The sequence below is a fragment of the Mixophyes fleayi genome, chromosome 4, assembly GCF_038048845.1.
Source record: "Mixophyes fleayi isolate aMixFle1 chromosome 4, aMixFle1.hap1, whole genome shotgun sequence".
Classification (NCBI taxonomy): Eukaryota; Metazoa; Chordata; class Amphibia; order Anura; family Limnodynastidae; genus Mixophyes; species Mixophyes fleayi.
This window is the reverse complement of record NC_134405.1, coordinates 106014079-106037821: the sequence shown is the minus strand read 5'-3', so window position 1 is coordinate 106037821 and position 23743 is coordinate 106014079. Positions and strand designations below refer to the sequence as shown.

At 39.9% G+C, this 23743-nt stretch overlaps 2 protein-coding genes across 2 annotated transcripts in view; one reads left to right on the top strand and one right to left on the bottom strand.

The window, feature by feature from the left end:
• The window catches only part of GALK2 (galactokinase 2), a 124375-nt gene extending 121861 nt beyond the window's left edge, over positions 1–2514 (top strand). Inside the window, exon 10 of the mRNA XM_075207964.1 lies at positions 2140–2514. Within this exon, the coding sequence (XP_075064065.1) occupies positions 2140–2350 (211 nt within the window). The 3' untranslated portion in view covers positions 2351–2514. The remainder of the gene's footprint in view (positions 1–2139) is intronic.
• The window catches only part of FAM227B (family with sequence similarity 227 member B), a 408110-nt gene continuing 386864 nt past the window's right edge, over positions 2498–23743 (bottom strand). Inside the window, exon 16 of the mRNA XM_075207966.1 lies at positions 2498–2687. Within this exon, the coding sequence (XP_075064067.1) occupies positions 2574–2687 (114 nt within the window). The 3' untranslated portion in view covers positions 2498–2573. The remainder of the gene's footprint in view (positions 2688–23743) is intronic.

The following is a 23743-nucleotide window of genomic DNA, read 5'->3' as shown; positions in this document are numbered from 1 at the left end:
TACATTCTATAGAGATCTGCCTACACTGCTGGTCGTGAGATCATACACACTTTCACATTTGCCCGATATCGATGATCATGATTTTTAGGAAGTTTATTAAACCAAATCAAACGATACAATGTGCTTTGGTATGATAAATCAAGATCGTTGGAGCGTACACACTAATGCAAGGTTCAAGAGGGCATCGCTTCCAGGGGCTGGCTGGGCTGGGGGACAGGGGAACATTTGCCCCTGAGGCTGGTCCCATAATGGGCTTCCTGCTTTTATTTCCCTTTAAATATTCCTAATAGGTTGCTGAGCTGAATCTCGCCGCCCGGGCTAAAATTTCCCAGCCAGCCCCTGCCCACTTCTGAGACAGATATAAGAAAGCCTGAATGCAGTTTGCCAAAACACACCCGAACAAGCAAAATTCCTTCAGGGAGAATGCCCTGTGGCAGAAAAAAATTAGAGCTTTTTTGGTGAAGCACATCATCACTGTTTACATAAAGCAAAATAAAGCATTCAAAGAAAAGAATACCTTCCCTAAGGTCAAACATGGAGGCAGTTGAGTGGCTATTTGAGGCTGCATCTAGCACTAGGTGCCTTGAACATGTGCTTGGCATCATGAAATCCAGATATTGAGCCCAGTGTCAGAAAGTTGAGTCTTCATCAAAGGTCATGGGTCTTTCAGCAGGACAATGACCTCAACACACAATTCAAAAAGTACCCAGGAATGGTTCAAGACAAAACACTGAACTGTTCTGAAGTGGCCAGCAATGAGTCCAGATCTAAATCCCACAGAAGCCCTGTGGAGATATCTCAAAACAGCAGTTGGGAAAATGCAGCCTTAAAATCTGGGAGAACAGGAGCAATTTGCCCAAGAAGAGTGGACCAAAATGCCAGTAGAGAGGTGCAGGAAGCTCATTCATGGATCTAAGTAGTGATTGGTTGCAGTTATTTTGGCCTAAGACTGTGCTACCAAATATTAAGTTTAGGGTGTGAATAATTGTCACTTCTCTATTTAAAAGGATCTACAGTTATTAAAAAAAATATATGACTGTATTTTGTTTCCAGCAAAAGAACCTTTGCATTTGTATTGTATTTAGACTAGCTTTGTAATTCCCCCTTTTGATCCAGATTGTTTTAGTATAATTTTGTGGTATATCTTTGTTTTATGAGAGTGCAATGACAGCTTGTATGTCTTTTGGGACTCCTCAAATATAATTCTTGTTATTTTAGAGGTCTGAATATGCCAGTGATTCACTCTGACATTTAAGACTCCCTGCGTCATGCAATACAGAGGATGTTCTAATTCAGGATTAGGCAACCTGCGAATCTCCAGCTGTTGTTTGGCAACAACTCCTGATATGCTTTTCCATCTAGTGATGGATTTTCCTAATGACTGCTTTGGGAGATGTAGGACAATAATAACAGAATAGCCACAGGTTGCATATATCTGGTTTAAATTGCTCTAGCCACTATAATCTAGTAAACTAGTCCATTAGCTGGCTCTCTTACTCTTAAGAAAACTTATGCATTTCCTAGCACAATTCTGTGTTAAATTAGTATTCACATAAAATGTATGTGTTCAATAAATTTCAACAAACTGGTATGTACTTGTAAGATCTTTAAACAAGAACAATGATGAAAGTGGTGCACAATGTCCTTTGTTTAAATGTAGTCTCACATTGAGTAGTCATTTTCTTTTTTCATATACAGTTTATATGTCATTTTAATATATTCTGTATTTTTTTCAAACTTATTTGGATCTTATGTGGTGCTTTACCTGTAGTCACTAGCTTTTTAAATATTCGCTTATGTTCACTTTATTGTAAACCATCAACTGGAATTAGGTAATAGGTTATACACAGGCAGTTCTATAGTTGCCATTGGGCCACATTAGTTGTGATAAAATCACCATAAGATCAATACAGTATCCTCAAAATAGGGGTCTCTTGACAAAAGCATGAACTGTATTTGCTGTCATCCAAAAAAAAGGCAAGGGGACAAAGTTAACCTAACATCTATCATTATCCTTTAACTGTATGACACTACCATCTATTTACAACTGTAAGGCAGTGGGTGTTGCAGTTTTGCCCAGTACACTTCCTTTTCAGAAGTAGAAAATACTTATTTAAATTTGTATTTGTTTGCTTTTAGGAAATCTGGTGCCATTGGATCACGGCTTACTGGAGCTGGATGGGGAGGTTGCACAGTATCTATGGTCCCTATTGACAAGCTGAACGATTTCCTTTTGAATGTGCAAGATAAGTATTACAAAACGGATGACCGCAGATCTGCTTTGCAGAAACAGAGCCTGTTTGCCACAAAGCCTGGAAGTGGAGCCATGGTAATTCTGGAGGAAAAGTGATACGTATTTGGCAAATTTTCTTGCTGTGATGTGTGTATGTATGTATATATGCACATACATGCAACATTATATAGTGACATGTAAAATAATTACTTGCATATTATACAACCATCACTGTAATAAAGCAGTAAAACTGGAAATAAAGAGTTACTTTTAAAACCTTTTATTGTTTCAAAAGGCAACAATAAATGACATCCTGAAAGTTGGCTTCAACATAAACACTTTAAAGCATTACTAATGTCTGCTCTTCGGTTAGTTCACAGATGTCGGCATCGAGAACATCTTGTATTGTCAAACGCTCTTTCTTGAATAGTTTGCTGGAAAATGGTATCTTTTGCTATTTTATGGAAAAAGAAAAAAGTTTATTAAATAAATTGATAATACACAACATGTTTATTGTTGAAAATAATAAAGTACATGTATAACTATTTACATATATAACTGTTTTTATCATATATCTATCTTCTATTTATTTATCATATCTATCTAATATATATTACAAAGGTCGAAGTGGGCTGGTCAACGGTGGTATGACATCCCGTCATTTCTCCTTCTTTCCTTGTACAACTATTAAATCCTAGTCACTTACATTTTCCATACCGCCACTTCTAAATTTCCACTTCAACCACACCAATATATATATTATATATATATATATATATATATATATATATATATATATATATATATATATATATATACATAATATTAATATATATCATATCTATGTATTCCACATTTATCTCTCTGATTCATATGATAACATATAATCTACGTATCCATCTCACAATGCTATGTGGCTGATGCCGAGTTGGACACATATGCATTCAAAAAATAAGTTCTTAAAAGCTGCATGTAAAAATAGTGTATTTGTGTCCATATGCTGAGGCACAGGCATCTCACAATGCATCCAGCTCTGCACGAGTAGCGTACTTGACAGGTTGACTCCAGTGTACTTACTTTTGAGTTACATTTTTTTTAAAAAAAAAACTATAATAAAGCAGGTATAATCTTTCGTCTCACATATGAAAGTATAAAAAAAAAATCCATAATATATGCTCGATCAATGAAAAAACATTTCTGCTTTAGAGGTGAATTTGCTATCAGCCAATCAGTAGTGGTTAGCTAGTACTGGCGACCATTATCATCAGTGTGTATATGATAAAGATGTATGCATCCACATGCTGGTCTGCCTCAGTATGCATCCACTATCCAACCTGCCCATGTATAAGGAGGTGCAAATACCAAATCTGCATACGGACATAGGGGTATGCTTCTTGTGAAGAACGTACAGCACAAATTTGCATATTTTCCACTAAGCAAATGGCCCTACGCCCAACTCTGCATCAGCCCCTATCTATCGCTAATCTATAGCATATAATCTATGTATTCACAATTTATCTATCCATCCTTTTGAAAAAGTGCTACGGCAGCCATATGTTTTTCAGATAAAGAAACGTAAACAATGGATAATGTGTCTTAAGGCAGATGATAATTACTAACATAGAATGCTGAAATATAACTTGTAATAAGAAAATGGAAATGCAGGACTTGAAATTGGCAAGCTGCAAGATTTTCAATACAGCTATCATGGTTGTGCTAGGAGGTTAGCCCCTTGGCAGGACAACAGCTGGACGCCTTTCATCAAACAGGTGGAGGGATATTAATGGTTTCAGTTCAGTTTTTTCTTTTCAGTTTCGTGGCCAGTTTCTCGCCCAAACAAGAAGTATTAATTTCAGACTATTTCTCAGTCTTTCTCTCCCTCTCCTTCTCTCTCTCATATGCACACATTTAGGCACCCCTGATCAAGTTGCATGTTTCCTGAATCTCTAAGTGTAAAAGAAATTAGCACAAGCAGCGCAGGGAGCTCACCTAATATTGTCTATTTCTGCATAGTTACTGTTTACTGGATGTTCCCGATAAACAGTGATTGGGGCACGTGCCAATGTTTTCATATCCTTCCTGTTTTTATTACTTTTTTAATCCCTCCAAACCTGATTAACTTGTTAGACTTTAAATAAAGCTCGGTAATGACCATTCCAGAGCTCCATAAATACTCTGACTCTTCTCTCTAAGCAGCTGAATGAGGCCTTGAAAAGAGAGATAATTGACTCTTACACAAAACTGGGGTGAGATTTGATTTTCTCAAACACAAAATGGAATCTGAATTACTAAAGTCAGAAAAAGAAACTCGTGTTTTGCAGCTGCAAGGTTGAGTATTAGGCAATATGAGACTCTCAGCCTTGAAGTGGAGACTGTTTTGAATACAAAGTTATGAGATTCTGATTAATATAGGTTTTTTTCTCAGTAAAACTTTCCCTAAAATATGTGTACTTGTGTGAATATTATTGGCTGAGTTTGCACAGCAGTTTACATCTTTATCACATATGTAATCCTTAAAGCTAATGTCCCAGACTCAAAAAGAGGTTGGTTATTTCTAGGAATGCTCAGGGTCGGTTTTCTGAAAACCAAACCCCTCCGAACATCCCAAATCCGAGTACCAAGCAAAGCCAGCTCGGTACTTTCCGATGTCCTTGGAACTGAGGCGCAACTTAAATGTCGCGTTTCCGAATCTCACAAATTTTGGATTCCAAAAGTACCTCCCTCCACCGGAGATCCGATGTCATTCCTCAGACAGACACAGAAGAAGTAGCAGCGTTCTTGGCAGTCTTCAGTGCCACTGCTCTGTGCCATTGCTCATACAGAAACAGGTAGAAGTATTCTTGTCAATCTCCAGTCTCCAGTACCATTGTTCAGTGCCATCGATATGGATCATGATCAGTCGACAGAAGAGCAGGAGCACCAAACAGCTACGGGCACCAGTCATGATTATACTAGTCCTTGTACATCAACTACTAAAGCCTATGCACAAGGGCGTAGTGGGGTTAAGTCAGGGAAAACTGAAATCCAAAAAACAACAAGCTTTTACATTGGTAAAGAAAAAAACACCTCTCTAATAAAGGGAAAATTTACTGTAGAAAAACATAAACTTGCCAACATGCCATTGTACCTAAAATAACAAGCAGTACAGAATTGTCTAGCTCCCTTCCTCAGCTAAATCCCACCACCTGCAATCTACACTGTCATCATCCTCACCCAATATTAATTCATCCCTGATGGAATCCACCGTTACACAAGTCTATGTATTTTGATGTAGTAGCCGGTAAAGGTCAAAATGTTGTGCTGATTCATCTGCTTTAGCACTAGGTTTCTAGGGAAAGCTAAGTTTTTTCCTAGCAGTAATTGCCTGAGAAACTGAAGGAGGAGATGTCTCCTCTCATGTACCACTTTAACTGTCAACTAGCTCACCAGGAGCTCATTGCATCTCTTGAGATTTAGGTCAGTTGGAAAGAAAGAGAAGACACAGCTCTAAACCTAGGATCAAGCACAGTTACCAAAATGTAGTGATCTGATTTCAAGATGTTGATAACTCTTGGATCCTGGCAAAGCGAATAATGTACTCGATCTACAAGTCCGACATACTTAGCGGAATTGCTTTGTTTCATCTCCTCCTTCAATTTCTCAAGCTGCTTTTCCAAAAGTCTAATTAGAGGAATCACTTGACTCACGCTAGTAGTGTCTGAACTCACTTCACAGGTGACTACTTAGAGTGGTTTCAGCACTTTGTACAACATGGAAAGTATTCTCCACTGCGATGGACTAAAGTACATTACCCCTCAAATTCTATTCTTGCAGCTGCTGCAATCTGTTGCAGAATGCCGAAAATGACCCGAGCTATTTCGGGACATAGACAACATCTGCACGTCACTGTCATTTTTTAAAAAAAAAACTCTGTACTACCAAGTTGATTGTGTGAGCAAACCAGGGAATGTGATATAATTCACCCCAGTGTAATGTTCTCACAATATTGGTGGCATTATCAGAAATCACCTATTCTGAGGAGAGTCCAAGCGGGATAAGCCATGTTGCAATGACATCTCTTAGTTTGTCAGGTTGTCAGTGGTATGCCTCTTAGTGAAGCCAGCGATACACTGCCTTTGAAAGATCTGGCATTGTTTGTTAGATGCTGTGGTTAAGTGTAAAGTGGGTAGAATGGCATTTTTAGCCCAATCATTCTGTATTTTGTAACCTCCTGGTACAGTTGAAGAATTGCTTGTCTAGTAAAATGGTGTCGAGATGGAATTTGGTAATGACACAGGACCTCAATTAACTGTCTAAAACCTGCTGCATTAATAGTGGATATTAGTCGCAGATCTAATACTAGCATACTCACCATGGCACCTGGAATCCGCTGTGCAACTGGGTGACAGTTGTCATACTTACTTCCTCTTGCAAAGGATTGTTTAACAGTCAATTATTGTTTTAAACTACTATTAGTCTTCATCTTGGTCTGATTCACCCCTAGCAACAGGAGCAGTAGCGGGCCTAACACCTAGATAGGGGAGGAGTCATCTAGCCTTAGCAACTTGGAAGCAGGACTAACTCAGATCACTAGTGAGGATATTGATTAAGGTATTGGCGGTATAGATTGCAGGTGCTAGGATCTAGGAGAGAGAAAGAAGCTAGCTGATGCTGGACTGCTTTTTATTTTTTTAGCATAAGTTTCTGATTTTCCAAAAAGCTTGCCATGAATTCTCTTCAAATGGCGTAACATGGATGAGGTTCCTAGATTGTCAAGGTCCCTATCTCTACTGACTGTGGCTTTAGAAACACTACAAAAGGCTGGGCAACTGTTGTCAGCATTTGGGTAAAAATAATTCATCACATAAGAGGTGGATTTTTTGGTCTTATGCCCAGGCATGACAATGGCATTCTTATCACTGGCAAGAACTGTTTCAACTGGTGCATGACTTGCCACTGTAAAATTTATTGACCGCACTGTTGGGCTTAAGGCAGCTAAGCTTGGTTTGTAAATGTCCTTTTTTAACATGGGTGGGAAGGTGGGCCCAATGACAATTCCATCTTGCACTGTTTGACATTTTGGCCTTGGTCTATCAGCTTGTGTAACAGTTGACAATTCAAGTGTCAACAGTATTATTAGGTCACCAATTCACATGGTGGTCAGTATGATCATGTAGACTACTCAAATGTGGACATTATAAATATAGGGCTAGAGTTAGGGACAGGTCTAGAGATAGGCACAGTGTTAGAGTTAGGGATAATACTGTCTAGATTTCAATTGTCAACCTAATAAATACTGTCTACATTTCAATTGTCCTAATAATACTGTCAATGTTATTATATTGTCGACTTTATAACCTTGTCTAGTCTGATGCCCATCACTAATGTTATGTCAAACCAACTTAAGGGTTGGTGGGAGGGCCGAAGGACAATTTTATCTTGAACCACTTTTTTTCTGCCACTGCTGTGTGACAATGTTTCCTAAATGTGGTAGGAACTGCAGTGTGTTTGTGCCGTTGCTTAGTATCCAGCCAGCTCGCTGTAGTCTTTGGCCGAAAGTGGATGAAAATAATATTGTGACCTGTGAGATGGTCAAAACTGACTGGAAATGACTGTAAATTAGTGTTATTGAGATTAATAATGTAGGAGCAAAAAAGAGCCAAATTATGTGATGTCAGCATATTTTAGACAAAACAAAGAATGTCTACAGGGCTGCGGAGCAATCAACCCAAATGTGTTATAATTAGTACAATTTCAATTGAAAAAAATCACATTTGTCCATGTCTCAAAATAAAACATAGATAATTTAATGAAAATATACACAATCGATAATACATATATGACTCAGATGTGATGAGGACTGACATATACCATAAACATGAGGTTGAACACAAAACAACCTGAGGTGGAAAATAAATGGTACTGCCTTGTCATGATAATAATAGATATGATCAGAATGTTTGATCTAGTGTGATCCTAGGTGGAAAAGATCTGATGGCTGGGCCCGAATACTGGATCTTATAACTGGACACAAATGGTGGATTCAGCATAATTTAGCAATTTTGTTTTAAAAAAAATTACAGATCAAAACCAAAACATTTGAGGGTGTTTTTGCCAAAACCAAAACATTAAGTTAATACAGATCCAAAACCAAAACATGGGGGTCAGTGAACATCTGTAACTATTTCAGCAAGACAACAATCCAAAACGCCTGACATCCAAACAATTAAGTACTTACAGAAACAAAAGTTTAAGGTGTTGGAATGGCCTTTACAAGGCTTCAATCTTATTGAAAATAGGTCCAAACTAGCAGAGTTCTGCAAGAAGTGGGAAAATATTCCTAAAGCAAGAATAGAAAGAGTTTTATCTGGCTATAAAAAAATGTTTGGAATTTGTGACTGTTGCTAAATGAGGTGTTACTTAGTACTGACTGACAGGCTGCCTGTACCTTTGTACATGTCACATTCACATTTTTATGTTTCCCCATTGATTAAATTGAACAAATATGTAGTAATTGTGCATTAAGCATGCATAAATATATCATGTTTAAGTCTGTGCCCTGCAAAGACTGTGTTTTACTGCCAGCGCTGGATGTAGGTATCCCGAGTGTTGGGATACCGACAAGCGCTACGGAATATTTTGGTGCTATATAAATAAATGATGATGATGATGATGATGATACCGAATACTCCACCCCCTACTGTGAAATATAAACATATATATTATAAGTCACCAAGGAGTTCTGTGACCATAGAAAACTACAAAGCTGTAAACAAAAAAAATAAAAAACATTTGTTTATTTCAATTACCATTGTATTAAATTGATTTGGTATATTCAGTGTTGTGACATACAGACATATGGAATATACATAGCCAAGACTATCATATGGTGAGCCCATGACATGTCTGGGACACTGTCCACTTAGGTGACATCCCAGGGAATGATCACCATTAACCATGTAAAGAGGTGCTAAGTGCAACTATGTTTGTCTTTCTGAATAGCTGTTTTTAGGATCTTGTTGTTTCACTCATTATGGATCGATCGCTATGCTGTAAGATAAATACTAAGCACTTGACATTATGGGGTACATTCAATTAGCTGCTGAGTGCCTCTGGAACGGTAGAGAAGGCACTCTGCGGCGATGTAACATCGCAAATTTCTCTTAGCCCCTCACAGAGGTACGAGGAGAAATCTGCGATGTTGAGATAACGTAGTGCCTGGAAATGTGCACAGAGGAACATCCCGGCTATTAGACTATGCCTCTATAATGTAATGTGCACATATGATTATTATTATTATTATTATAGATTTCTTATATTTATAGCTTGAGTCCATCTATTGCTGGATGAACTTTTAAACAGTCTGCCTGTAATGGACATATTTTCCTATTATATTATTTGATATTGCCAGCTTAATTTTTAATCTTATTAGATCTGATTTATAGATAGTATATTGCTCCTGAAGAAATACTAAGCACTTTATATAATATATTGCTTCATTGATGCTGTTTCATTGATAATAATGCGGTATATGTTATTCCTTGTGTTTATACTATGTACTATGCACAACTATGTACTTTTTCAGTAGTTAGACATTTTAGAGTAAGTGTGTTCTGATTTTAAGCTAACATAGCTGATTTAGATTCTGAAATACTTGACTAAAATGCATCATACCATTTGTTGAATTTACTTGTAGATGAATTTACATATTTTCACAAATGGGTGATTATCAGGGCCTGCTCAACCAATAGGCTGATTAGGCTGCAGCCTGTGGCACTGGGACCTGGGGGGGGTGGGGGAGCGCAGGGCCAGCAGCATTTATTTAGATATTGTTTTAAAAAAAAATTTGGTTTACTACTGATTATGTGCACACGGAGGCGCCCCTCCTCCCTCTTCCACACTGTAGCTCCCTTCTCCCCTCTCTTCCTACCCACTCCTCCTCTCTCCTCCCTCCTCACTGGCGGTCGGGCATGATGTCATCATCACTTCCCGACTGTGTAAGTGAGGAGCTGCAGTAAGAAGAGCCGATTGCCAGTGGAAGAGAAGACAGGTAAGTAGATGTGTGTTTATACAGAAACGGGGGGACAGAGTGTGTGTTTATGCAGAAAGGGGGGAGTGTGTATTTATGCCGGACAGAGTGTGTCATGATAAAGTTAAACATGTACTTTTTATCCCAATGCCCCCGTAGAGTGTCTGCCCCAGCACACATTATGACTGTGTATTCCGTATGTGTGTGTTTTCATTCCCATAGCATGTCTGTGCTCACCCCCATACTGTGTATGAATATTAGTTTTAAGATTGGTACTATAAGAGATTGTGTGATATTATCTATTCTAAAGTGAGGCATTTAGCCAGAACATAGTTAAAAGCATGTGTGTGAGTGACAGAAGTACTCACCATTCAAGTGATAGCATCATCATCATCACCATTTATTTATATAGCGCCACTAATTCCGCAGCGCTGTACAGGGAACTCAAATCAGTCCCTGCCCCATTGGGGCTTACAGTCTAAATTCCCTAACACACACACACACACAGACAGAGACAGACACAGACTAGGGTCAATTTTGTTAGCAGCCAATTAACCTACCTGTATGTTTTTGGAGTGTGGGAGGAAACCGGAGCACCTGGAGGAAACCCACGCAAACACGGGGAGAACATACAAACTCCTCACAGATAAGGCCATGGTCAGGAATTGAACTCATGAACCCAGTGCTGTAAAGCATGCAGGATTCAATAACCAATAGAGGCAAGGGGAGGGTCTTGCTGGTTTTTGGATAAATCCTCAGTGTGTACAGTCTGCCATCTTGGTTCTTGCATTCGAATATTAGTGGTAGCAGGCACAGTATCTCTGTTTTTCCATCGGTTTAGTTTTTTTTTTTGTATTTCCTTCTCTCCTCTCACATATTCTTCTCTTATCTTTTGTTTCTTTTCTTGACCTGTCCCCCTTTTTTTCTATCCCCCCTTCTCTTACTTTCCCCCATTTTTTTTCTCCCCCACCCCCTTCCTTTCTCTTATCCTTTTTCCACTTTATTCTCTCCTCCTAGCTTTTCGCTATCTTCCTATTTTTCCTTCTTTCTGTTTTTACTCTTCCTTTCGTCCCGTGCTGCTCCCCCTCTTTGCCGCTCTCCCCATCTCCTTTATCCCGCCCCCTTGCTCTCTCATCCTGTCCCAGTCCCTCGTCAGGCCGGCTTACCTTAACATGTCATGCCTGACCTGAGTCAGGACCTTGCCCGTGCGCCTGCAGTTTCCTCTGCGCCCATTCCTCCTCCTATTCCCCCGCAGATTCCTGGTTCGTCAGTGGAGCGGTCCAGAAGCAGGGCCCGCAACAGGCACTCTCCTGGCCGTGGTCTGGCTTCCGCAGGCAGATCATCTCGCGGGCGCAGGTCACGTGCCCCGACTTCCTTCTCCAGCTTCCTTCTGTCCTCCCTGTTGGTTTGCCTGGGTCCGGGGACCGCGTCCCAGGCAGTATCGCCCTCTCTTCTCCTCCTAGTTCCTATCTCCCTGCAGCAGCAGCATCATCATCCCCCACCCCCTCTCTCCTACATCTTCCAGTCTCTCTCAGGCCAGCATCCTCCCCCTGTTTAGGAGTTGGGAATCACAGGCAGATTCGGTGGCCATAACTGCTCCTCACACGGCAACCAGTGATAGCGGTACAATATCCCCCCTAGAGGGATTTAGGCCCCATTATTTGGGATGCCCCTCCCTTCTCCCAGCATGAGCGCAGCAACGTTTTTTCTGTGGGTGTCAGCAGTGGGGGCGCCAATGCTCCAGCGGCCCATCTTTGCTACCAGTTTCCACACGCTGTAGTTGACAGACCAAGCGTCTGGGACACCTGCCCTACCTTTTGTGCGCCAGGCTGTGCAGCCGCGTTCACTCTTCCTCCACCCCGTCGTCGTTGTGCCGCTCCTCCAGAGTTTTCTCCGCTACTCTTTTCCCAAGATGCCCTAATTCAGACACAGGCTGCATCCTTGTCTCCCACGCCCTTTCCCAGGCCCACCCCTAGGTCAGGCGGTTATCTGGAATCTTCTTTCTATAGTTGGTTTCAGCTTGCCTCGACCAGCAGCGGTGGCTACTGATATCCTTCCTCATACATCCCTGGTGGGATCTATCCTCTCATCTTCTGTGAATTCTTTCCATTTAGACGGTCACCTCGCAGCACGCGGCCTCCCGCACCTGCCACCAGGTCTCATAAAAGTCCCTCTTCCTAACCCTACATTCCCCCTTTCTTTCCCATCTTACTCTTGTGAATCGGTATGCTTACCAGCAGTTTCGCTCCCTGGCAGCGCAGTTCTGTTAGGGTGTGGCCCTACAGGGAACAACAAATCTATCGCTAGTAGTAGACCTACTCCCGCAGGGTTTTTGCCTCTTCATCCGGATACAACAGTACCTTTGCCCTCTGCCCAGAACCCGCCCTGGAGCTCCAGTGCCCCAGAAGGAGGGAAGCCTTCAGCAATGGGTGGCGCCGTATCCGGAGCCTGACAGGTCATCAGCAGCATCTGAAGAGACGATGGCAGACGTCCAACCTACATTGGGCGTTTCTGGTGAGCCTTGTGACAAGCCACCAGTGATGACTCCTCCTACTCTTCGGAACAAAGCCCCCGTAAGCTTATCGAGATTTTAAACACACACTTTGGTAGTAAAAACCCTCAATTCTCAGCGCCCTGCCATATTCAACATAACATCCTCAGGGGTCCTATGGTTCACTGCAAGAATACAGCCCTCTTGTATAGGATCAGAAACAGTGTAAGAGATAAGATTAATAACGCTTTTTTCAAACTCACGGGGTCAGCTAAGAAGGACTTAGATTCAGCACGGGTGAGGGGTGGCATCGGGGAGGATGCTTATAAAAACTTTCCCAATTGGATTGCGGATCCTGCGTCTTCTCCGCTGGTTATTTCGAGACGAGGCCAGAATCTTCTATAGACGTGTGGAAGTACTTACAGCTTATAAATGAGATGTACGTATGTGACTGGTCAGAGACCTGGTGTCGCTATGATGAGAAATTTAGGGAGAAGGTTAGCGGTCGGATTGACATACCTCTGGGTTTCAAGGACGTGGAGATTTGGATGAAGCTTTACTGGGCTAGTCTCAATTTAGGTCAAGGGGGAAACACTGCTAGGTTTCAAGAACTGGGGCGATATGGTGCTCCCCAATTCCCGAAGAACAAATGTTTTGCCTTTAACAACTTGTTCTGTGGGTGGGGTGGATTCCTGTAAATACCGGCATACATGCTCCAATTGCCGCGGACCACACCCAGCTAAAGAGTGTCCGAAGTGTGCCCCCCGGCTTCTGCGGGCCGCGGCAGCAATAACAGAGACAAGGCTTAAAGCCCACTCACCCATTAACCTCCCAGTTCTAGAAAATTGTCTTTACCCTCATGCTTCGCAGGCCACCTTTCTTCGAGAAGATTTTTGGTCCGGTTTCTGTTTGCCCATCAGCTCCGCGGTAATCGCCAGAGCTACTAAGAACCTTTAGTCAGCTTATTATTTCCCAGATATATTAGACAAAAAAATTCTCGGAGAGGTCAGACTGGGTAGCATGATAGGTCCTTTCACTTTGCCCCCTATTTCGGAATTAGTCATTTCACCCGTAGGCATAGTACCAAAGAAAACCCCAGGTAAATTTTGTTTGATACAGCATTTATCTCACCCGTCAGGCAGTTCGGTCAACAATGCCATAGATCAGGACATCATTACCATGGTTTACCAATCATTCAAAGATGCTTTGTCGCTGATTAGGGACTTATGGCCAAGTTGGACATAAAATCAGCTTTCCGCTTGCTGCCACTCCACCCAGATTCATTCAAGTTCATGGGCTTTAGAATTAAGGACAGCTATTACATAGATCGGTGTCTTCCCATGGGGTGCTCTCTAACCTGCGTCTTCAGCTATTTTCTTCATTGTCTATTCAAGCAGGGACAAGTGATTACGGGATAGCACACTGTCTCGATGATTTTTTGTTTGTGGGTCCATCTGATTCGAATAGATGCGCAGACACATTGTACTCCGCCCAGACTCTCTTTTCATTGATTGGGGTGCCAGTAGCCCAGGACAAAACAGAAGGGCCCACAACTTGTTTATCTTTCCTGGGGATCGAAATTAACATGGTCGAAGGGCTGAATTGTTTTTTAAAATTTAAGAGCCTTATATCGAACACTCTGTCCATGCCATCTAGCACTCTACGTCAGATACAAGCGCTGTTGGAGTCCTTTAATTTCACCTGTAGAGTTATCCCTATGGGTAGAATATTTTGTAGGAAATTACAATTCGTTACAGCAGGTTGGAGCAGCCATCATGCCTTAGTTCCATTGGATGAGGAGATCAGAGTGGATTTAAAAATTGGGGTTATTTTCTTAGATAATTTCAACGGTGTTAGAATTTGGCCTTTCCCGCAAATATCCTCTACAGCACTTGACTTATATACTGATGCTGCAGGAGCGAAAGGTTTCGGTGCTTTTATCCAAATAAAATGGTGTTCCTCCCCTTGGTCCCAGGTATGGTGAATTAACGGGTTAGTCTGGAACCTTCTGGTATTAGAACTTTTCCATTATAGTTTCAATGGAATTATGGGCCCCTAACCTCCGTGGATGCAGTGATTCGTTCTGGTGCAACAATTTGGGCGTAGTCCAGGCAGTAAACAGTCAGAGTGTGTCTTCCAGACCAGCGGTTAATTTGCTTTGTGTTCTGGTTCTCCGTTGCCTGGAGTACGACATAAATTTTCGCACTAGACATGTTTCCGGAGTAGATAACTGCATTGTGGATGCCATTTCCCGTTTTGATTGGAAACACTTTAGACTTCTAGCCCCAAATGCCGAGGTCAATGGCTTAAAATGTCCATCTTATTTTTAACAGATGGTCGAACCGGAATAATGGTTCTGGTGGAAACTTCCCTGGCCCCATCCACCAGGAAGTCCTATTATTTGGGATGGCAACTTTGATTCAATTTTCAGACATCTCGTAATTCCAGCGTCCCTGGGAGTCCTTACAGTTTGACAGATTTCATGTGGGAATGTTATCAAGATGGTGTTAGTAAAGCAACCATGGGTTCCATCTTGGCGGGTATATCCTTCATGTCCAGAATGCAGGTCTTTCCTGACTCCACTAAATCTTTTCTCATTTCCAAAGCCTTGAAGGGTTTGGCTAAATTGCGCCCCAGCACACCGGACAACAGGAGACCTATAGATCATCGTTTATTGGCTTTCATCATTTCAACACTGCCCCATGTTGTTACAGATAGCTATGAAGTTACGCTCTTTAGTAGGGCTTTCTCCATGGCTTTTCATGGGGCCCTTAGAGTTAGTGAATTAGTGGCTCCATCTAAATGAACTTAAGCGTCTGCTATCTTAGAAAAAATTGTTATTGTAGATCCCCACCGCATTCAATGCAAAATCGCACATTCTAAAACAGACCAGTTGGGAAAGGCCATTGGTTCTCCCTTTACATTCAAAAAGATCAGAACCTTTGTCTGGTTTCTCTTGTTCGTAAATTAGCAGTGTTACGTCCCGAGCAGGCCGATTTTTGGCTGGTACACAGGGATGGGTCATCACTTACAAAATTCCACTTTCATTCCATAACGCTCCCTAGTTTACTTGGGTTTACTTGGTCATTATACGGCACACATTCTTTTCGCATTGGGGCTGCTACAGCAGCAGCAGCCAGTGGGGCGTCGGCGGATCGCTGACACACATTTTGCTATGCTTTTTCAAGGACTTTCAAGGTTCTTGAAAAAGCATAGCAAAACAAGCGTCGGCGGTTCGCTGGTTGCACGCTATACTCAGGCTAATATAACAGCATGATCTAGACATAGCTTTTTAAACCATAACTACTATGAAAACATTATAGGCAGATAGTGGTTTATGTCCTACCTATGGATGACGAGATCAGCCAGAATAGGAGAGCTATCGATATCCTATAACATTGTGAAGCTAGTTAGTGGGTTCAACAAATAAATAACTTTATCAATAGCAACAGTAAGACTCTGGAACAGTGGGGAGATGTAGGACAGATTCTACTATATTGTCTATTAATATTTCAGACGAACCAATATATATGTCATTTTTCTCACTCTGTGAATATACCCACGAACGATAAAAGAGAGGACAATTCTATTAGACCCATTATCCAATGTATTATATTTCCTAGCTCTACTCAGCTCATGTTTAATATGGTTATTTATTAGTTTATTAATGGCACCTTTAGTGAATTTGGGTGGTCTGCTGATTACATATTACAATCAGTTTAACACAATAGCATGATCTAGACATGGCTTTTTAATTACAGCTATTGAAACAATGTTATTATAGGTGATAGTAATTTACCTCCCACTTATGCATGACTAGAGCAGCTAGAACAGGAGAGCTATCTGTACTTATTACATTGTGGAGCTAGACAGTGGATATAACAGAGGAATAATCTTATTAATATAAATAAGATCCCTGAATAGTGGGGAAATGTATAATGTTCCTCTAGTGTATTATTTTCTAATACACTAGAGGAACCACTCTATATGTTACCTGCTCAATTCTGAAAACATATCCATGAACGATATAAGGGAGGATAATATTACAACTATTATCCTAAGCATTATGGTTTCTAGCTCCATTTAATTTATGCTCAATATGGCCATTTAGAAGTTTATTAGCAGTGCTTCTAGTGATTTTAACACACACAATTCACACTAATTAATCACGTTCACTTTTATATTTCGCTATTTTAAACAAAGTTTTAATAAGATTCAATAAAAGTTAGATTTTATTCACATCGATGTTCATCAAACAATTAGGATATCAACTTATTCAGGGAATGTCAGTGCACCTATTCTAGAAATAACACTTCTAACTCTTTTCTTTTGATAAAAATGAGAGACTGTAATATTGTGCTTTAAGCTACATCTGTAGGCAAACAAGATAAGGTTTAGTAGTATATTCACAAGCCAGACATGGTGGCTTTCTGTGTCTGATTTAAGCACCTTTCTATTAGTTTTAAAATTAATAATTTTTGTTTGTCTAAGGATTTATTGAAAACCTAACAACAGGAATGTAAGGGGATCAATATCGATCAAATACTCTTAACAGCGCTACCGAGACAATAATGCCACTACAGCACCATAGATTATCTCACGACTATTCCATCAGAAATACGGATACTATTATCCTTTTATTTGTTATCCCTGAACCTCTTAACAGGGATCTGTAATGGTACAGATCATCTATAACCATAATCATGTCTTAAAAAACTCGCTATACAAATAAGTCTCAAGGGTTACCATAACAACACAACGATACCTTATACAATCCGTAAGGGAGATAGCGAATACGTCATCAAAGGGGAGGATCCTCTGCTATAAAGGAAACAACGCCGGGACAGTTCGGGTTAGCCTTGAAAAAGCTAAGCGTAGTGAAACGCGCGTCGGCGATTCACGCGCTGTTCCTTTCTTTTTTCTTTTTCTCTTACTTATAAAACAAATATACAAAATATATAAGAGACCTAAGATTAATAGGAAGCGGAGGACTATAGGAAGGACGCTATATACCTTAAAACTATTCTGAGGATAATGCCTGATAGCACATTCACAAGCTCTCACAATTAACAGTGATACTATGTAGCCTAAGCTGATATAACGGCAACATGTGTTCTAATTGAATGCTCGGAACACTAGAAGCAGGAGCTATACAAATCCTGCCACATTATGTTAGTTACTCAGCACTACTATGCACTAATGTTTAGACTACATATACATCTATGGTGTACTTCATATATAGAAATCAGCCACCTTTAATAGAGTGTATATGATAATCCACGTAAATGTTATAACCTAGCGTGACCACATATCGTAGGCGACGGTAATCAATATATTTAAGGAACATTTGACCTTAGAATAGCGTTCAGACTACGGGGAATAGCTTCCTTACTACGGAGAAGGGAGAATCTAAACTGGAGCAGTATCACTGTAACGCAATAATAATTAGCCCATCATCTTATTAAGTTCTTACATCCTAGTTATATGATCTATGTATCTACATAGAACATACAATCAATATATACTTTGACTGAATATATTAAGAGAAAGGACGGCGCGTACTAGCAGAGACTGCTAGTCTTAACAGTTATTCACAAATCATTTTGGTTCAATTTGTCAATTACATCTTTTAATATTTCACTGCTCTACTATTTACTATTTTTGATGATTTTATTTTAATGTATATCAATAAAATTGAATATGTTTTATATTGATTCTATTCTATGAGTGACAAGAACAGGTTAGAGAGAGCAAGACAGTCTGCCAACTATCCTGAATCTGGTGGGACAGTCCTGAATTTGGGTGACTGTTTCGCTCAGGACAGTTTGGAAATATGTCCCGCTTCACCGTGTACTGCTCGTGAAGGCAGAACCGTGTGCACCTAATAGTAGTGCACACAATATTGCCTGTGTATTTGTTTAAAATGATAACCATGCTACATCATAGGGGGTTACCCTGTCTAAAGTGGACAGGCCCCCCAGAGCCTTAATCCAGCTCTGGGCCTGGGTATATATATATATATATATATATATATATATATATATATATATATATATATGGATTAAGCAACACTAAAATAGCCTCTTTTTATATAGATAAATATATATTGTACTAAAAACCACCCTTTAAGGATGGGCCGCTACTTATGGGCCAGCGCAGTGTGCTTTCCCTCTGGGCTAAAGTCTGCCAGCCCTCCTCTGGTAGAGATACAGGCTTATGTTCATGTTTAGTATTTTGCTTGTGAAAACAAATAGAATACAATCATATATTTGGATCTATAATGAATTAGCTATCAGTTTATGGTTTTGTTTTGACATTGTATTCATTTTGCTTGCCAGATTGAAAGCATATATCTAGGTAACTTATGGTCATCAGGTTACCTCTGGTTATAACACGCCATAACAAAGTAGAAATGTGTACTGAAAATGTGAAGTATTATCTTTGATAAAAGTAATGGGAGTGACCTCTTCTCCATTAACCACTATATAAATACCTATACAGTGTCTTGAAAATGTATTCAACACACTTTAGTCTCATCAGAACATACACACTTCTGCTTAGTCTTGTATTTTCTAGGTAGCGTTTTGGAAATGCGAACAAGGGTAATTTTTTTTTTTTTTCAGCCAGGGCTTCTCTTTTCCGACCCTCTCATAAAGACCACTTTTTGTTGAAAACCTTGGCGATTGTTGACCCATGTATACATGTATATATACATATATATCTCCCTTTGCAGCCACCGACTTATGTAGCTTAATCATAAATTGGCCTCACAGTAATTACTCTAGTGCCCTTCTTGTCTGGCATCTAAACTTAAAGGGAGGAAAGGGGGCAGCATGATTTAGGCAGTGTGGCTGTTGTTTCATACATCCTCACTTCTGTACTGCACTGAGGTATGATCAGTGGCTTTCCCCCAATTTGTGCCATATATAAAATTATATGTCTGATTTGTGGGAATGTTGTCTTATCTTCATTTTGAATTTTTTTTTTTTGGTGGGGGAGGGGGAGTGTCTACTATGCTGTAGAGCCTCACAGAGAGAAAGGCATTGACATTTACCCAAAAAAACAAAGGTGACCTATTCATTTCTTAAATAGATGAATTAAAAGAGAAAATAGTGTTATTACCTCTCACACTTTTTTTGCGTAGTATCTTTTTATTGACTTTTATGCATAACAAATAACCATAACCAAAAGACCCAAAATGAGAGTCTAAATTGATATCTCTTTTTTCAATTGGAAATTTTCATTTCAAATTCAGAGCCTGAAAAAGTGTTGATTTGAATACTTTTATAAGGCACTGCACCGCCTTTGCTTCTATGATATATATATATATATATATATATATATATATATATATATATATACACAAACACACACTGTTTAATGTTACAGTAATTTCTTGAATTAATTTCAGGTTGACCCATGAGAAATAATGGTATCCTTTTTTCTTAAGCTTTGTAGTTGCACCGAAGCTTCACAAGTAACCTGAACTTACAGTTACATTAAACCGAATTCTACTATGATACTGATGACTTCTGAGTGGTCACAATGGCATCATTCAAACTGAAAACCAATGTTCCTGTAAAGGGAGCTGCTATTCTTTGATTAGCAGCTTTGTTTTATGTGTTAGAAATCAAAGCCATCAGTACTTTCACTGGTATATGTTACACATTTATGAGTAATAGGGATCAAAGTAATTTCCTGCAGAACATGATTAGGATACTGAGAGATACTTCCTGATTTCTTAATTTTCAACAAATGCACTCTGTCGGTGGCCTCCTCGTGGATCCTTTATCCTATACATATTGCAAATCCAATCTAATTATTGTTGTCATTTTAAATCTAATAGCTGGTTTTGGATAAAGAATATTTCCTAATGCTGTGACGCAAGATTGGTTTCGGTGTGCACGCATCACAAATGTATCGTTCATTATGGCAAATAACAGGGGGATAAAGTTATGATAATTAGTGACATTGTTTCTATTACACAACTGCATGCCACATGGCTGCCAATTGTATAAACACATACGTTTAACACACACATTATCATAACATTTTCAAATATATATCTGCCTGTACTGTACAGGTGTCCTAATAAAACAAATCACTATATGCTATTTCAATCACATACGGTATGTATGAAAACACCATTACTTTTTACAAATATGTGATGAGCAATCAGTGCAGTGTAAATTACCCTTTAATGTATAGTTTTCATCTAATTCACTTAATGTTCCCTAAAGGAGTTGATTTGCATATTTAGGATCAGTTTAGTTATGATTTATTGTTCTTTGTGTTTCCTTTACTTTGAAACATACTTCCTCTATTTTCCTAGTTTTGCATTTTTCATGCTAATTGTTATTAGAGATGATAGACAAGTTATACACCAGACAGTATAATTTCCATGCTTAATCCAAGTAAATCATTGAAAGCGTGTTGTCATGCTGCTCGAGACCCACCTAAGCAGAACACAATAAACATGTGTGAACCTAGTGCTCTCTCCCGTTTAATCCCATATGTGCGCAGTTACATACTTTACATGCTTTCATTCTATAGCATGATTAGTCTTTTTTTTTTTTTTGCTCCTCCTTTGTAAGAATGTATTTATTTTGTAATTCAGATTTATCTTTTGCCCACAAAGCATTCCTGTCATCAATGTTACATGTCTGCTAAACATAAAACAGTTGGTTCGTTTGCATATCCTAAAAGCTGGCCCGCCGGTCTCCTCACAAAACTGCTTTTTATTGTGAAAGTCTTGAGAACCCGGACACGATGTAGACAGTGTTGACAAGCAGTATAAAGCTAAGTAAGCCATATAATTCATTCGTCTAAAGAGTCGCTTATGGGCCACTTTTTACTTTGATACTCTAGTTATATATTTATAAAAATGAAATAAATGTATTTTGATATTATTGTTGTCTTGTCTTTTTTTTTTACTTTTATTTTGCAAGGTCAGTATAACAATAAGAGACGTTTGACAAAAAGAATACAGTTGAAAGAAATAGACAAAAAGTAATCAAATCATTGCTCAGCAAAGATCCAGCGAAACATTTGGTCAAATGAGCCTTTAAATGTAGTAGCAGGGAATGACCCCAAGTTTTTAATGAGAGAGGAGAGAAAGAAAGAGAGGGTATAGAGAAAGAAAGGAGTGAGAGAAAAAGAAGAAAAGGAAGAAAGGTAAGAGGTGACTAGATCCACTATAAAAGGAGAGAAGTCCAAGAAAGAGGTGAGGTATTAGAACTGGGTTATGTAAAGGGTGGGCACGCCTTAAAGAAGGCTAGCCATGGATCCCAAACCTTGGTGAAAGCTCTTGAAGTGTTCCGAATAATGCTGGTCATATACTCCATCCGTTGAGTCTGCCAGACACTATTGATTATGGACTGCATGGAGGGAGGGGATTGCATACGCCAGTCTGCCGCTATTTGGCAAGTAGCTGCCGAAACAATGTGCCTAATCAGTTTGTTCTGGTGTCGGGATGCCGAGGGAGCCCCCAAAGGGAGTAAAAAGAATTTGGGTTCCAGGGGAATGTCCACCTGAAGAATTGCACTAATCAGGCCTCTAATCTCAACCCAGAAGCCTGATAATTTTGGACACGACCACCATATGTGGAGGAATGTGCCTTCTTGGGAGAATCCTCGCCAACACCGATCCGATGAGTAATGGAGAATTCTGCATAGACGCGAAGGCACATAGTACCATCGGTATAGCACTTTGTAGACGTTCTGCTTGATTCTAACGCAGATGGAACTAGAAGCGTCATTATCGTAAATGTCAGACCATTCCTCCTCCGAGAGCTCCTCACCAAGGTCCTGCTCCCAGGCCAGTTCGTGAGAGGCCCTAGAGGTTAAAGAGGAAGGGGCAAGTTCATAGTAGAGCATTGAAATTAGCCCTTTGGTTGAAGATTGGCGTAAACAGAGGGCTTCAAATGTGGAGAGGGGTCGGGATAGAAGACTATCTTTAACAACACTGTGAAAGTGGCGGAGTTGCAAGAACTGATAGAAGTGTTTTGAGGGAATATGGATATGTGATTGAATTTCAGAAAACTGGGTAAAAGTAGCCTATGTAGATAAATGATTAAGGTGACTCCCCGCGAATACCACGGCAGGAATGCGCTATGATGAAGACCTGGAGGAAATTCTGGAGAGTTAAATAGCGGAATAACCGGGGAGGGATGAGGAGACAAGGCAAATTTCTGGGATGACGAATCCCAGATGGATAGAGAGTGTGCAACTACTGGATGAAGCAACAGTCGTTTAGAGTGACGTGATCTTGGGAGCCATAGGAGAGAGGATAAAGAGAGCAATCCCAGACCTTCAGCCTCGATTTTGGACCAAATTCTGGCTTTTGTCGGACCAGACCACAAGACACATTGGGCGAGCTGGGCAGAAAGATAATGTCTTTGGAAGTCAGGAATCCCCAAGCCTCCTCCCCGCGGGGACCTCTGTAGCACCTTGAGTCAGACTCGGGGTCGTCTACCCGACCAAACAAATCTAGAGACATGGAATTGCAGAAATTTAAAAACATATAGAGGGATGCGGATGGGAAGAGTCTGGAAAAAGTACAGCAGTCTTGGGAGGATATTCATTTTGACGGCATTAATACGACCAATCCAGGAGATATAGAGCTGAGACCATGATGTAAGGTCTGATTTTACTTGGTCGAGTAGGTGAGGAGTTGTCTTAAGTCTTGCACGCATCTACTGACTTAATCTTGTCTTTTAGCTTCCAATGGCAACATTTAACCAAAATATATTGGTTAGATTTCATTTATTTTTATATTTATGTCATTAGAATATAAATTACATTGTTCTAATGATCTATTTTGACTATTTGATAACACCTGGAAACTGGCACTGCTATTGCTCTCTAGAGAGATTTAGGCACAGGTTATAATATTATATTATATAATACTATATTAAATAAAACATTCATGGAGATGCTATACAACACATATGAATTTGCAATTCCCCTTTGAAAAGGAAGTTCAATGTTGCCCTACTCATCCTCTTTTTCTT